The 13,650-nt window shown below is 40.9% G+C and overlaps 1 protein-coding gene across 5 annotated transcripts in view; it reads right to left on the bottom strand.

Annotated features, from left to right (window-relative positions):
* enox2 (ecto-NOX disulfide-thiol exchanger 2) overlaps positions 1-13,650 on the bottom strand; it is a 246,205-nt gene that overhangs the window by 53,167 nt on the left and 179,388 nt on the right. For all 5 annotated transcript variants that reach the window (XM_054792439.1, XM_054792442.1, XM_054792440.1 and 2 more), the window contains one exon: positions 8,181-8,336. In XM_054792439.1, coding sequence (XP_054648414.1) covers positions 8,181-8,336 — 156 coding nt within the window. The remainder of the gene's footprint in view (positions 1-8,180; positions 8,337-13,650) is intronic.

Below are 13,650 nucleotides of genomic sequence, written 5' to 3'. Positions count from 1 at the left end.
CATGAAAATGAACCCTCCAGTTCGATCCTCTCAAGTGTAAGGTCCTTACATGGCAGCAATCACTTATCCAATGCGGATGATCTCATCTCCCCATAGATCATCCGTGATGAATGTGATTGGAGGAGTCCATGAGGACGGAATCCAATAATCAGTGGAGGATGCGTCTTTATGCGGACTTTGGACATCTAATCTGTGCCTCTATCTTTGAATAGTTTTAAGACCAACTAGAATCTTGATTGTAAACCTGAAGTGCATGCTTGATCAGCAGAGGAATTCAAAGACTGCAAATTTGTTCATGACGAATATTATCACCTAACTATAGTACCAAATGTAATGACCTGTGACTTGCTTGTGATTGAGCTGGTACTTTATTTAGGGAATGCACAATGAATGGTTGTATTGTCTTTGGCCAACGACGAATGCTGTTCTACTCTGGTTCTTGTGGTCATAGTGTTATTCAAAAGGTAGTAATGGTATGTGACTTCCTGGTCAAATCCTGCATCTGAGATGCCACCTGAACCAAGATAAACTGGAGTTCCAATCAAATAGCCATGGTGTCCTGTGCTTGACAAGCAACCAGTCCAAGCTGTACCCTGCCTTTTGCGGGGTAGAGTCAGCTGGGACAGGCTCCAGCTCAACTAGAAAGTGTAGAAAGCCCGCTCCAATGATTGATTGAAGGACGAGGTGTACACATGCAAGAGGGATCTGGTTTCAAATAGCATGGTCTACCTATGTCAAGCCAACCTTTAAAACGTCGGACGCTATCTGATTAAGGTGTTCACATGCGTTTTATAGTAGTAGAAAGTGGTACAATAGTGGTGGTGTGTTACTGGTCGCAAACCAATCACAGGAATGTGAACCGATGCGTATAAGTTGCCTTTTCTCAATGGAGGGTGTCTACTTGGCCCGACACAAAAAACAGGTCATACAAGGGTGTACGAGGTACTACGCCTAGTATTTGGTAAAAACATTTGTCACTGGAACTACTGAGCACATACAGCTACAAATAAACACCAACGTCAGCTGAGCCTTTTCTGTGCCTTATCTGTGGATGTTGCAGTATTGATCTCCACAGCCTCCACTTTGCTGCAGCGCTCCATCTTCTTGCTGCCTTCAGTCTCCTCTTGAATAAAAGTTGACAAAGTAAATACAGGGGAGCATGGTTCTCCCTTCCATTGTTGTTGATTGTTAGCTTGTCTTCTTTCGACTGATGCGTTAGATGTGCCGTGGTTTTCCTAGCTTCCTGTGAGCTGAGTAGAGCCAAAACACAAGTGAAACACTACGTTACCAATAACCTGGAGGTGTCTGTTTAAGGCGACACTGTCATTTCTCTCATGTGAGCAAGTTGGCACTAACTTATCAACTGACTCTCTCTTAAATGGACTTAGGTGGACTATTGAGGCCAATATGGAAGTGGCCAGGGAGACTGGCTCTAGTAGGCGGGGGGGGGGGGGGGGGTTTGTTAAGAGTCAGGAAAGGTGAGCTGGAAGTCAGACGTAAGGCGCTAAACGCTCTCAGACGGTAAGGTTATTCACAGCCAGGAGATAGAGAAGGAAAATGAATCTCAGACGGGCGTTGGGGTGGTGGGGGAGGGAGAAGCTGCAGGGTTTTTTTTAATGTGCAGCTAAAAGGTCAGTCAGAGGGGACGCCGCACAAAGTGTTAAGACCTGTGTGTGCAGCTAAGCAGGGGGCCATCTGATGGAAAGCATATGCGGCACTGTTGCAGGGACGTCAATGCATCCCTTGGGATATTAGCTAAACACCTGAATGCAGTAAGCATCATTGCTGGCATCTGCAGATACACCAAACAGAACAATCCATTGCTGTAACTGTTATTTACAGAAGGATAGAATACTACATCGCATGAGAACCTGTCGACGTTCTTAATATCACACTACAATCGGTGCAGTGCGCTCTTCTTATGTCCACGTTTTAAATTCCCTCACTTAATTTTGTCTTTGCAAAACAACCCTAATGACAGCGTGCATAGAATATAATTACACACCTCCTTGTTCCAGTGTTCCTGTTTGCTTCTCTAACACTTCGCTTGCAGCCAAATTTCATATTCTTTGCCGCCCAGCTGATGAGAAAATAACACCTGGCTGTGAAGTAGTAGGAAATAAAAATCCATCTAGAGTTTCCAGGAGGAAGCCAGGACACATTGATACATCTTAACCGGCTGGTTTGAATGTTAAAGAGCTGCTGCCATTCACTCGTCCCCAGATGAAGTAAAAAGTCACCAAAGTGACCCCAAATCATGAGCTCTCAAATGAATTGACGAATAAATGGGAATGCCTTGCCACAAAAGGTGTAGGGGTCCAATGGATCATAGGATGCTGTGGTGTGCATTTTGATGTAAAGAGATAGAAAAATCAAAGAAATCAACCACTGAAGGAGGGCTGAACACACACTGTATCATCTACTATCTATACATTATTATATTTACATATTCATGAGGGGTTAAACTTGGAAGAGCTCATTGATATTCAAGGATAAAGAAGCATAACCTTGAAATTAAAGCTTGCAATAAAGAGAGTGTGCTATCTGTCGTTGCTAAGGTGACCTTGGATCACCTACTTGCCTCTCTGGGATAGTACAGATTTTTGCTGTGAGAGATGACATTTTAATACATTATATCAAGACTTCGCTGATTTATTTTTACCCACAGTATCTTAAAAATAACGTAAATTACACATCTTAACTATTGGGGAGCCCAGGGAAAAAAACCCTGCCAAGCACCACAGAGGAAGTTAGGTGTTTGCTAGTGTTGTTTATGGAGCAAGGTTACACAAAAACAACTAAATCCTTCCTAACTATCATGGATTTGTAACATGTAAACTATGGGGGCGCTTGCGCAAGTCGATGGGTACCATGCTTGGATACACTTTAGGGATGGGGAAAAGAATCGAAGATTTGATACATTAATGGATTTGCAATGTAGGTGTGTCTTTTATCCAAAACTATTGTGACTCATTGTATACATTGTATACATTCTCTCTACCAGGGGTCACCAACGTGGTGCCCGCAGGTACCAGGTAGCCCCCCACGACCACATGAGGTGCCCGCAAGCCTGCTTGTCATTCAGGTTTTCAGTTAATAATGAAAGAACAGTAGAAAGAAATGCATTCTGAAATACAAAATGTGAGTTGTGGACACCAGCATTTTGTTAATGTTCTGGGTTTAAAATAAGCTCTGACAATAAACGTTACAAAAATGAGTAGCTCTTGGCCATTTTCATTTTGTAAAAGTAGCTCTCACAAGGAAAAACCTTGGTGACCCCTGCTCTATACAGTGGTGTGAAAAAGTGTTTGCCCCCTTCCTGATTTTTTTTTTTTGCATGCTTGTCACACTTAAATGTTTCAGATCATCAAACAAATATAAATATTAGTCAATGACAACACAACTGAACACAAAAGGTAGTTTTTAAATGAACTCACTTGCCTCAGTTAAGGTCAGTGTTCATGACTCCACCATAAGAAAAGACACTGGGCAAAAACGGCCTGCATGGCAGAGTTCCAAGACAAAAACCACTGCTGAACAAACAGAACATCAAGGCTTGTCTCAATTTTGCCAGAACACATCTTGACAATCCCCAAAACCTTGGGCAAAATACTTTGTGGTCTGACAAAACAAAAGCTGAACTTTTTTGGAAGGTGTGTATCCCGCTACATCTGGCGTAAGACTAAAAACGCCACATTTCAGAAAAAGAACATCATGCCAACAGTAAAATCTGGTGATGGCAGTGTGATGGTCTGACCTTAAAGAGGCAGTTCATGCTGGAAAACCCTTCAGTGTGGCTGAATTAGAGCAATTCTGCAAAGATGAGTGGGCCAAAATTCCTCCACAGCACTGTAAGAGACTCATTGCAAGTTACAGTCAACACTTGATTGCAGTTGTTGCTGCTAAGGGTAGCCCAACCAGCTATTATGTTTGGGGGGCAATCACTTTTTCACAAAGGGTCATGTGGGGTTCGGATTTTTTCTCCCTTAATAATAAAATGTTTCATTTAAAAACTGCATTTGGTGTTCAGTTGTGTCGTCACTGACAAATATTAAAATTTGATGATCTGAAACATTTAAGTATGCAAAAAAATAAGAAAGCAGGAAGGGGGCAACCACTTTTTCACACCACTGTATTTGAGGATGATGTGTTTTTTGCACTGGTTTGTTTTGCAAAGTCTACATTTCTAGCACTATGTACTACTGTAGGTGTGATGCATTCTAAAGAACAACATGGCACAAATGAGTGATGCAATGCTACTGCCGCAATTCATTTTACAAGTAGAAAAACATCCATGCTGGCTTCAGAGTAAAATTTACAGCCATCGCGCCAGCAACAAACTCGTCTTCCTTGACAAAAATCAAACATATCATCTGTTCCTTCAGATGTCTGCTTCTTTTTGGGATGGCTGAGAGATTAAGTGCTTTATGCGGCATATTGGCAAAGCCAAACAGATCTGAAGGAGAGACAGGAGCCGAGAAGGAAAAATCTAATAAAGGCTTATAATCACTGTGATAAATAAAAGCACCGGTGGGTCCAAAATAGACTCGGGCTTCAATCTTCCAATTCATAACAGAAATGTTAAAGAAGTTCAAGCTGGTGGCATTAGAAGACTGTGTGGAGCTGATCCTGCGCCAGTATAATCCATGCTTGGTGGGACTATTTTAGCAGCCAACAGGTGAAACTGGACTGGAAGAAATCATCTTCTCCCACTATATTACATTACACTGCACTAGACTACATTACATTACGCTATACCACACTCTTCTACGTTACATTACATTACACTACACTACATTACACTACAACATTTCACATTGTACATGAAGCGCTATTGTGTACTTTATCCAATTTTACATATACACTGTAATTCTGCACTTGTCCAATGTCATAGATAACATACAGTGGTGTGGAAAGTGTTTGCCTCCTTCCTAATTTAGTTTTTTTGTCATTTTTGTCACACTCAAAAGTTGCAGAGCAAACAAATGTAAATATTAGTGAATGACAACACAACTGAACACAAAATGCAGTTTTTTAAATAAAACTTTTTATTATTACGGGAGAAAAACATCCAAACCTACATGGCCCTGTGTGGAAAAAGTGACTGCCCCCTAAACCTAATAACTGGTAGGGCCACCCTTAGCAGCAACAACTGCAATCAAGTGTTTGAGATACTGTAACTTGCAATGAGTCTCTTACAGCGCTGTGGAGACATTTTGGCCCACTCATCTTTGCAGAATTGTTGTAATTCAGCCACAGTGGAGGGTGTTCGAGCATGAAGCGCCTTTTTAAGGTCATGCCACAGCATCTCAATAGGATTCAGGTCAGGACTTTTGTTTTTCTTCAGCCATTGAGAGGTGGACTTGCTGGTGTGTTTTGGATCATTGTCCTTAGGCATGTCACGATGACAAATTTTGCTGGTCGATGTTTGTGCTACAAATTATCATCGATAATCGTTATTATCGGCAACATTTTTTGAGACCATTTTTACATTAATAATTGTCATAAGAGGTGTGATTCACATTTGAACCACTAGAAGGTACGCAAGTACACTAGGTCCCCAACTTACGAACAGAATTGGTTCCAGACGACCGTTTGCAAGTCGATTTGTTCTTAAGTCGGGGAAAAGGTCATATTACCAATGATATAGGTACTACATGTACGTGTATACATACACAGTATATGTGTATGTATGTAAATATGAGTTTGGATGCAGTAGTAATATTAAACGAGGATAATTAATGAAAAAAAACAATAATAATAAGAATGATATAATAATACGTAATGATAAATGTTATTTACCTTTGAAGAGGAGTGCTCGAGCATACGTTAGTGGTGGTAATGGTGGAGGAGGAGGAGTTATTGAAAAAAAGGACAAATGGTCGTCATCGTTAGACTCTTCTAAAAGAGGTAGTGTTCTGTGGGTGGTGTAGAATTAAGCAGGCCTATTAACTCTTCATAAACTTTAATCACACGCTCTGTCCAGGTTGTATCATAAAACTCTTAGCCTTCCTCTCTCCTCTTCTTCCTGTATCTGTAGGTCCCATTAGCAGTGTCACAGTGCCCTCTATTGGCCAAGCATGTACAGTAGCAGTATAAATACTGATTGAGCGACTACAAGGCAAAATAAAATAAAATATAGACCAGTCGGCTCGTGTTCGTATCCGCGAATGTTCGCAAGTCGGATGTTCGTAAGTTGGGGACCTAGTGTATAGTGTACCTGTTGTTATACAGGCAACTTCTGAGCCCATTTTTGCATTAATTATATGGCGTACAATGCCTGTCACAATAACAAATGTTGCTGGTAGATAATTGTCCTACAAATTATTGTCAATAATCGATGTTATTGACATTTTTTGAGACCACTTTTTCATTATTTATATAGTATAATAATGCGAGTACATTGTGTCAAATGCAATAAACTTTAATTTCTCAAGAGTATTCAACAGTACAATCGGAATGCCAAGAGGTTTTAAATACAATATATTGAACAAACAGACAACATGTTTGTGACATGTTCATTCTCCCAGGTAATTCATAGTCTGTCAAACATTTGTAACATTTTCCAAAATGTTGGCTTTTCAACCGTATTGAATGGTTGAATATTGAATGGTTGCATTTATTTAGTGATTAAGCGATTAAGTTCATTATGACATTTTTGCAGAGCTGCTGGAAATGTGAATTTATCTTGGAGATTAATAAAGTATCTATAATTACACTATAATACACTACACTGCACTGCATTACACTAAACTACACTACAAGACACTTCACCACACAAAACTATCTTACACTATATTACACTACATTATACTACAATACATGACACGACACTACATTACACTTCACTGCCCTACATTACATTACACTATATTACACTACATTATACTACAATACATGACACGACACTACATTACACTTCACTGCCCTACATTACATTACACTATATTACACTACATTATACCACAATACATGACACTACACTACATTACACTTCACTGCCCTACATTACATTACACTATATTACACTACATTATACTACAATACATGACACGACACTACATTACACTTCACTGCCATACATTACATTACACTATATTACACTACATTATACTACAATACATGACACGACACTACATTACACTTCACTGCCCTACATTACATTACACTATATTACACTACATTATACTACAATACATGACACGACACTACATTACACTATATTACAGCAAATGCTATGCTTCTAGTAGCAGTTTGCTATGACTACCACAGTGGGTTTAGTTGAAACGCTGCTGTACTCCCAAGTGTGACACAGTCAAGAGCTTTTGTCTGACTTGAAGATGACATATAAGGGGGGGAAAAAAAAAGAAGAAATCCCGGGGCATAAACTTTTCTCTGAAAACGGAGCCAAGGTGCTACCAGTGACAGCGCTTCCGTTCTAACTCGGAATAATTGGGGAGGGTAGGCAAGGCTACGATGAATAGTGCTTGCATAAACAATTGTGACCTGGAAATATCACCAGGCGGGTCTTTTGTTTTTGATTCCTCATTATGACGAACAGTCTCAACAACAACTCTTAATCTCAGTCTCTCGTCTGATAAATACTGAAGTGAGCTCAAACTACCCTTGTGTTCTCTGTGTGTTGAGAATGTAAGAGGAGCTGGGTGCAAGAATGAAAACGTGCTTCTCGTCTTTTTTCACTCAGAACCCACACGTCATCATCGGGCATTGTAAAACGCTCCTTACATTAAAGCAGTAAAATACAGCGCGGACACACACAACCACATTAGCATGCTAAACTACGCTAACTGGCTAACCTAGCTTCCATTCACGCTCCGTAAGAGGAGGTTCTGCCAACTTTTGCCGGTGTTTTTGCCATTTCAACATGTTTAGTTCAGGCGGTTTAATGTTTGTAATGATTCCGGCACGATTGAGCAGTCTGCCAAGTAAACAGTTCCCCACACCAACGTTCCTTCTCCTCGCGACGACAGCATTTCATCACATTATGTCAATTACCGCCAGATTCTTAACAGAGTTCAACTAAAACCTGCAAGTTCTAATGCAACAGCAGCTTTAATGAGCTCTGGAAAGCATCTTCTTCCCCATTGAGTGATGCTATGATGGAGTGTAGCAATGGAAGAGGTGGAACAGATAGCAAAGTCGAGCTTAGCATGACTTACTGGGGTTGGGCGGGAAGAGGGTGCAGCTCTTGCAGTGGATGATCTCCTTGACAACCGGGACGTCGTGCGACAGGGGTGCGGGTACCATGCTGAGGCCAGGCATCATGGGGTTGATGGGTGTGATCCCGGCCATCATTCCCAGGTTGGGGTCGAAGTCTGGGAAGGAGGGTAGGTACAGGGAATCAGACCTGGCCTGCAGCACTTCACATCGTCATACAGTACACTGACGTGTTCCAACAGTTCACAATTCACTCGTTCATTCAGTATGCGGTTATTCCCATTCATGTCTTAATAATGCTGTAAACAAGCTGCATTATTAAACCGTTAGCTAGGTGAGTTCCACTGCGACACCTTGTCATCTTCCATTTTGTGTTCACTTTTGTTCGCCAACAATTACAATAAGAAAGCTCAACAAATGGTAAAGTGTGTGTAACTCTTTCCCTCATAAAAGCAAAGGTAACAATTACAATGCACACAGCCTGATTAGCATCTCAGAGCTGGAACGGAAAGCCACACATCACAACAAAGACATTTTATTGGCAAAATTGATTTGGAGCAAAGCTGCACACCTACACACACATTCACACGCGCGTGCACACACACACACACACACACACACACACACACACACACACACACACACACACACAGAACATGTGAGTGTGTGTGCACATGCAGCCTTTTTTATCTAAATGGTACTCAGCTCAACACACCAGGCTGAATGTCACCTGCAGATGATTTTAGAAGGACGCACTGCTGTGTTTTTGTAGCTGTGCAAATGCAACAACAAGTAGGGCAGCAATACAATGTTGCACAGTCTCTACATTTGCCACAATTGTTAGTTTTGGTTGGCATAATCTACCCACTTATAATGTTCTTTTTTGGTTTTATTATTTGTTAATACATTAATATGGTGTAACTATGTTTTTCATCTCTGTAAGGCAGGGGTCCTTACAGAGTCCCATGATAAATAATAATAATATAAAATTGTTTGAAAAAAATCTGAACTTTCTTACTTTACTGTTACTTTAAGATAGAAAAATAGAAAATTGATATAAAATTCTACACAACAATATTATAATATGAAGAGAATTAAAATACAATTTAAAAATATGTACAGATATTACACAACAATAATTACTATATTAAAAATATACATATTTTTTAATAAATAAAATATTTAAAAATATACCACAACAATAATTACAATATTAAAAATATACTTATTTTTACACTAATATTATTAGTATTATATATTAGACAATTATTGAAGCGGCACATAGTTTTATGACCCTTTGTTATCTACTGCTGAAAAAACTATATTTTGATTTTTTAAAATATTTATGTTTTAATATCGTATTGTATTTTGTAGCATGTCAACTACCAAAAAAATGTCATGCTAATTATATTTAAATTAAAAAAAAGGATAAAAGGGACTGTGGAATACATAGTCAAGGACTTAATTACTATTTGTACCATAAACAATGTGAAACATATGGATTCCATTTCCAAGCAGGATGAATGTGCAGTAAATCCCATGCAGACCAAGCAACATATACAACACTAAACGGAAATGGATACCATAATTCCTTATAAATGAAGGTAGTGGGAGAATAGAGAAATAAGCACATTAACGTAGGGAGAGACTTGGAATAGATCCCTGAAGCCAGAGAGGATGTAATAAATACGTAAGTTATAAAACAAGCTGCAATAATGAGCACAGAGAAATAAGAGGCGCTCAACAAGAGTAGTGCGCAAATTGTATCAGGCAACGGTGCTTTGCCAATAAATCCCTTTGAATTGAATTGAAAGGCAGCGACATGCTGGGAATACAGCAATATTTATAGGAGGATAGCGAGATGCATGTGTGCATCGTATTGGCTTGTGTCAATCAAACGCGTGAAGCAGGCATGAAGCAGCGCTGTGGGTAACGATAATAAAAGTCTCATTATTTATTTCCTCCTCAGGAGTTCCCTCATTTCCATTTGTGCAGAACTGCTGCAGGATATGTTCCATCACCAGCATGCTATTATTTCTTGCCTGCTTATAACGACGTCTGGCCACATGCGAACGTCGAGACTCCAAGCGACATGTTGGAATCGTCTTTCAGCAAACATCCTATGTGTTGGCTGTATATTGCTCTACATTGTTGAAGTATTTACCACTTTGAATTATTCATCTTTCAAGCTAATATCATATGTAGAACTAGAAATCGCAACTCCCTGAATCCCTGATGAAAATATCGCTGGTTAGTGCATCGCAACATATCATAGCAAGCTGCAGATAAGATGCAAATCATGCTGCCAAAAGGATAAACAACACATGAGAGTCAATGTTTGTCTCTCTGCATTCAATCAATGTCAGATTTGCTAGCATTTCAACAACTGCAACAATTACAAGTGTAAAAAGAAGACAACCACTGTAAGAAATATTAAGACTTGAAAGCGATACAACTCCAAAGTTCATTTTCTAGGCTGCTTAATCCTCATCAGGGTCGCGGGTTGCTGGAGCCTATCCCAGCTGACTTTGGGTGAGAGGCGGGGTACACCCTCGACTGGTCGCCAGCCGTTTGCAGGGCACATATAGACAACCAACCATTCACACTCACATTCATACCTATGGACAATTTACAGTCAGCAATTAACCTAACATGCATGTTTTTGGAATGTGGGAGGAAACCGGAGTACCCGGAGAAAAGCCACGCACGCACGGGGAGAACATGCAAATGGCCAAGGGAGATTCGAACCCAGATCTTCTAGATCTCCTGACTGTGTGGCAAACATGCTAACCACCCTGCGGCCCCTACTCAAAAGTTAACTAATGAAAATTAGTGGTGGTCTCCAGACAGGACAAAACACGGTGAAGCTGCCTTTCAGTTGTATGCTGCCAAAATCTGGAACAGTCTTCCAGAAGATGTGCGACAATCCTCAACTTTGGCAAATCCAGGCTGAAAACGCTTCTATTCAACTGTGCGTATGACAACTGAAAGTAGTTTATCTGAACACTTCATTTACATTTCTTTTTGTTTTAGGGAATAATTTATGGAATTTAATGTAATGACTTTCGAATGATTTGATGTTTTTCTGGAATGATGTTACTCTTCTTTTCCGTAAAGCACTTTGAATTACCGTGTGAATGAATTGTGCTCTTGCCTGTTATTTCTTGGTGGCAGGTCGCACTCTTCCACAAACTCCCGTTTCCGGGTCATGTGATTGCTGTTAGCAACCGAGATGTTATCAAGTGGTTGTTGGCTTGTTGTTCAGTGAAGAATAAACAGTTTACACCACTTATCCTCCACTCCTGTCTTGTTCTGAATCATATCTCCGCATTTGGTGAACCTCCATGTGATTAATATGTCGACCGGCAATGGTGAAAACCGCTCGGCCGTACCGGTGCCGCTCAATGCTAACGAGGCAGCTCACGACTTTTGGCAACACATCAAAGCCCAGTTCCGACTGCGAGGAATAGCACAGAACGTGACAAAGTTTTTCAATAGACCTCCACTTTCTCTCATTTCATAAAAACGGTATGACGTACAGTTTTAGTGGTTTTGAAACCAGGACCTTCTCATACGGTGGTATACCTTGACACCCGTACCTGGCCCATGCCTACTTGTCACAAAAGTGTAAAAAGAAGCTAACCACTGTTAATACTAAGACTTGAAAGCAATAAAAATCCAGTCTTAACTACAAACGATGAAACTTACATGTCACACAAGAGTAAAACCATCTTTAATATTAAAACGTCAAAACATCAACACTAGGTAGTAAAAAAGGTGGTCCTATATTTTGGAGGTGGTCCTTGGTGGAAAAAGTTGGGGAACCACTAAATTAGACTGTACCGCTTGGTGGAAACTCTGTGGGCTAAACTCTTGCAAGCCAACACAGAAGAGGTTTTGAGGTTTAAAGAAACCACAACTTCAGATGTCGACTCTCCTGCTGCTTTCAACCAGCAGGAGGGAACATGAAGGCTGGAATGTTCATATAGGATTCCAATGACAGGCTGAGGGAAGCATATTACAAGGCCTGCTTGGGATCCAGGTGGCAGGACCATCTCGCCTCATTAAGGAATATTACACAGAAACCGCCCATCTTGTCCTCCAAATCGCCACCTGCCACCACTTGCCTCTTCCACGGAACTTTTATGCTGGGTATCAGTGGGAGGAGAGAGGAAGAGGGAGAAGCCTCACAGAGAAACCTTTTGATATTTCCCTGGTTGATGGGCTGCTCCAGATGTAATTATGTTGAACAAACCTCCAGGAATGAGGTTGATGAAGAAGACGACGACGTTGTGTTGGCAAAGAATGTGCAACAGGGAAGAGAATGCTCGGTCTGAAGCACAAAGATAAGCCAAGTTAAAAAGGATCAGACGCCTGTATGGTGGTGTGGTGGGCGGGCAGACCCTGGCCCAGCTTTCTTCTTCTTCAGGAAGACTTCTCTGAATCTCTCTGTGGACTTTCCACCTACGCAAAGATGAAAAAACCATCCCTGTTTGTCATTCACAACCGCCTCTTGTGTCCAGTGTGAAAACTCAGTCAGGACTCTCAAAAGAAGATGGAATATTTAAAGTTGATTGCCCAAGGTTGCACAAGTGGGAATTTAGACAAAATTTGGGGGAAAACAGAAATGTTTGGCTTTTTCTTGGGCTTTTTTGCCACACATATTCCAAAAGAAGGAGCAGCCTCAACAAGCGATGTTAACAGAAGAAGAATACACGCGAAGTAAGTGAAATCTCATTCAGGCATGGGCTGGTTACCGCTGCCAAGGTCTACCATGGGATGAAAAAGTCACCGTTTCAAAACCACTAAAATTTTGCATCAGCCCGTTTCTACTAGGGATGCTCCGATCTGGGTTTTATGCTGCCGATTCCGATGGCGATCGTCCATGAATGAAATCAGCCAATACTGATACCAATCACATGGATTAATTTTACAATTTTCAATTTATTTATGATGAGTGCAATTGGCCAGGGGTGCCGTATAAAGGGGAAAAGTCAGGACATATTCCAAGGTCCCCTGACTGCCATGGGACCCAAAAAATAGGTTATTACTAGGGGTGTAACAGTTCACATGGATGTATTGAACCGTTTCGGTTCTGCGTGTTCGGTCCACTTGCATACCGTTTCGGTTATATTTTATGCTATTTTTCTCATAACATTTATGACTAGAGTGATTTAAGCGCTTCACGTGGAACTAGTCCTGGGCGAGTTTCCGCATGGACGCCTCTGCGTGTCGGACACTACCGACTGATGGGAAGCAACGCTCGTAGCTCGCAGGCGTGACAAATGACATCATGGCAAATGCAAGCGAGAAGCCTGAGCTGGAAGACCCTCCCATCTCACTGCGGTCTCCTGTTTGGGAACACTTTGGCTTCCCTGTTAAAATTAGGGATGGACAAAGGCAAGTGGATAAATCCAAAGTTGTGTGTCGACATTGTTCCACGGATATTGGGTATGCTGCAGGAAACACGTC

Source organism: Dunckerocampus dactyliophorus, chromosome 11 (assembly GCF_027744805.1).
Source record: "Dunckerocampus dactyliophorus isolate RoL2022-P2 chromosome 11, RoL_Ddac_1.1, whole genome shotgun sequence".
NCBI classification, from domain to species: Eukaryota; Metazoa; Chordata; class Actinopteri; order Syngnathiformes; family Syngnathidae; genus Dunckerocampus; species Dunckerocampus dactyliophorus.
This window is presented reverse-complemented; position numbering and strand designations above follow the sequence as displayed.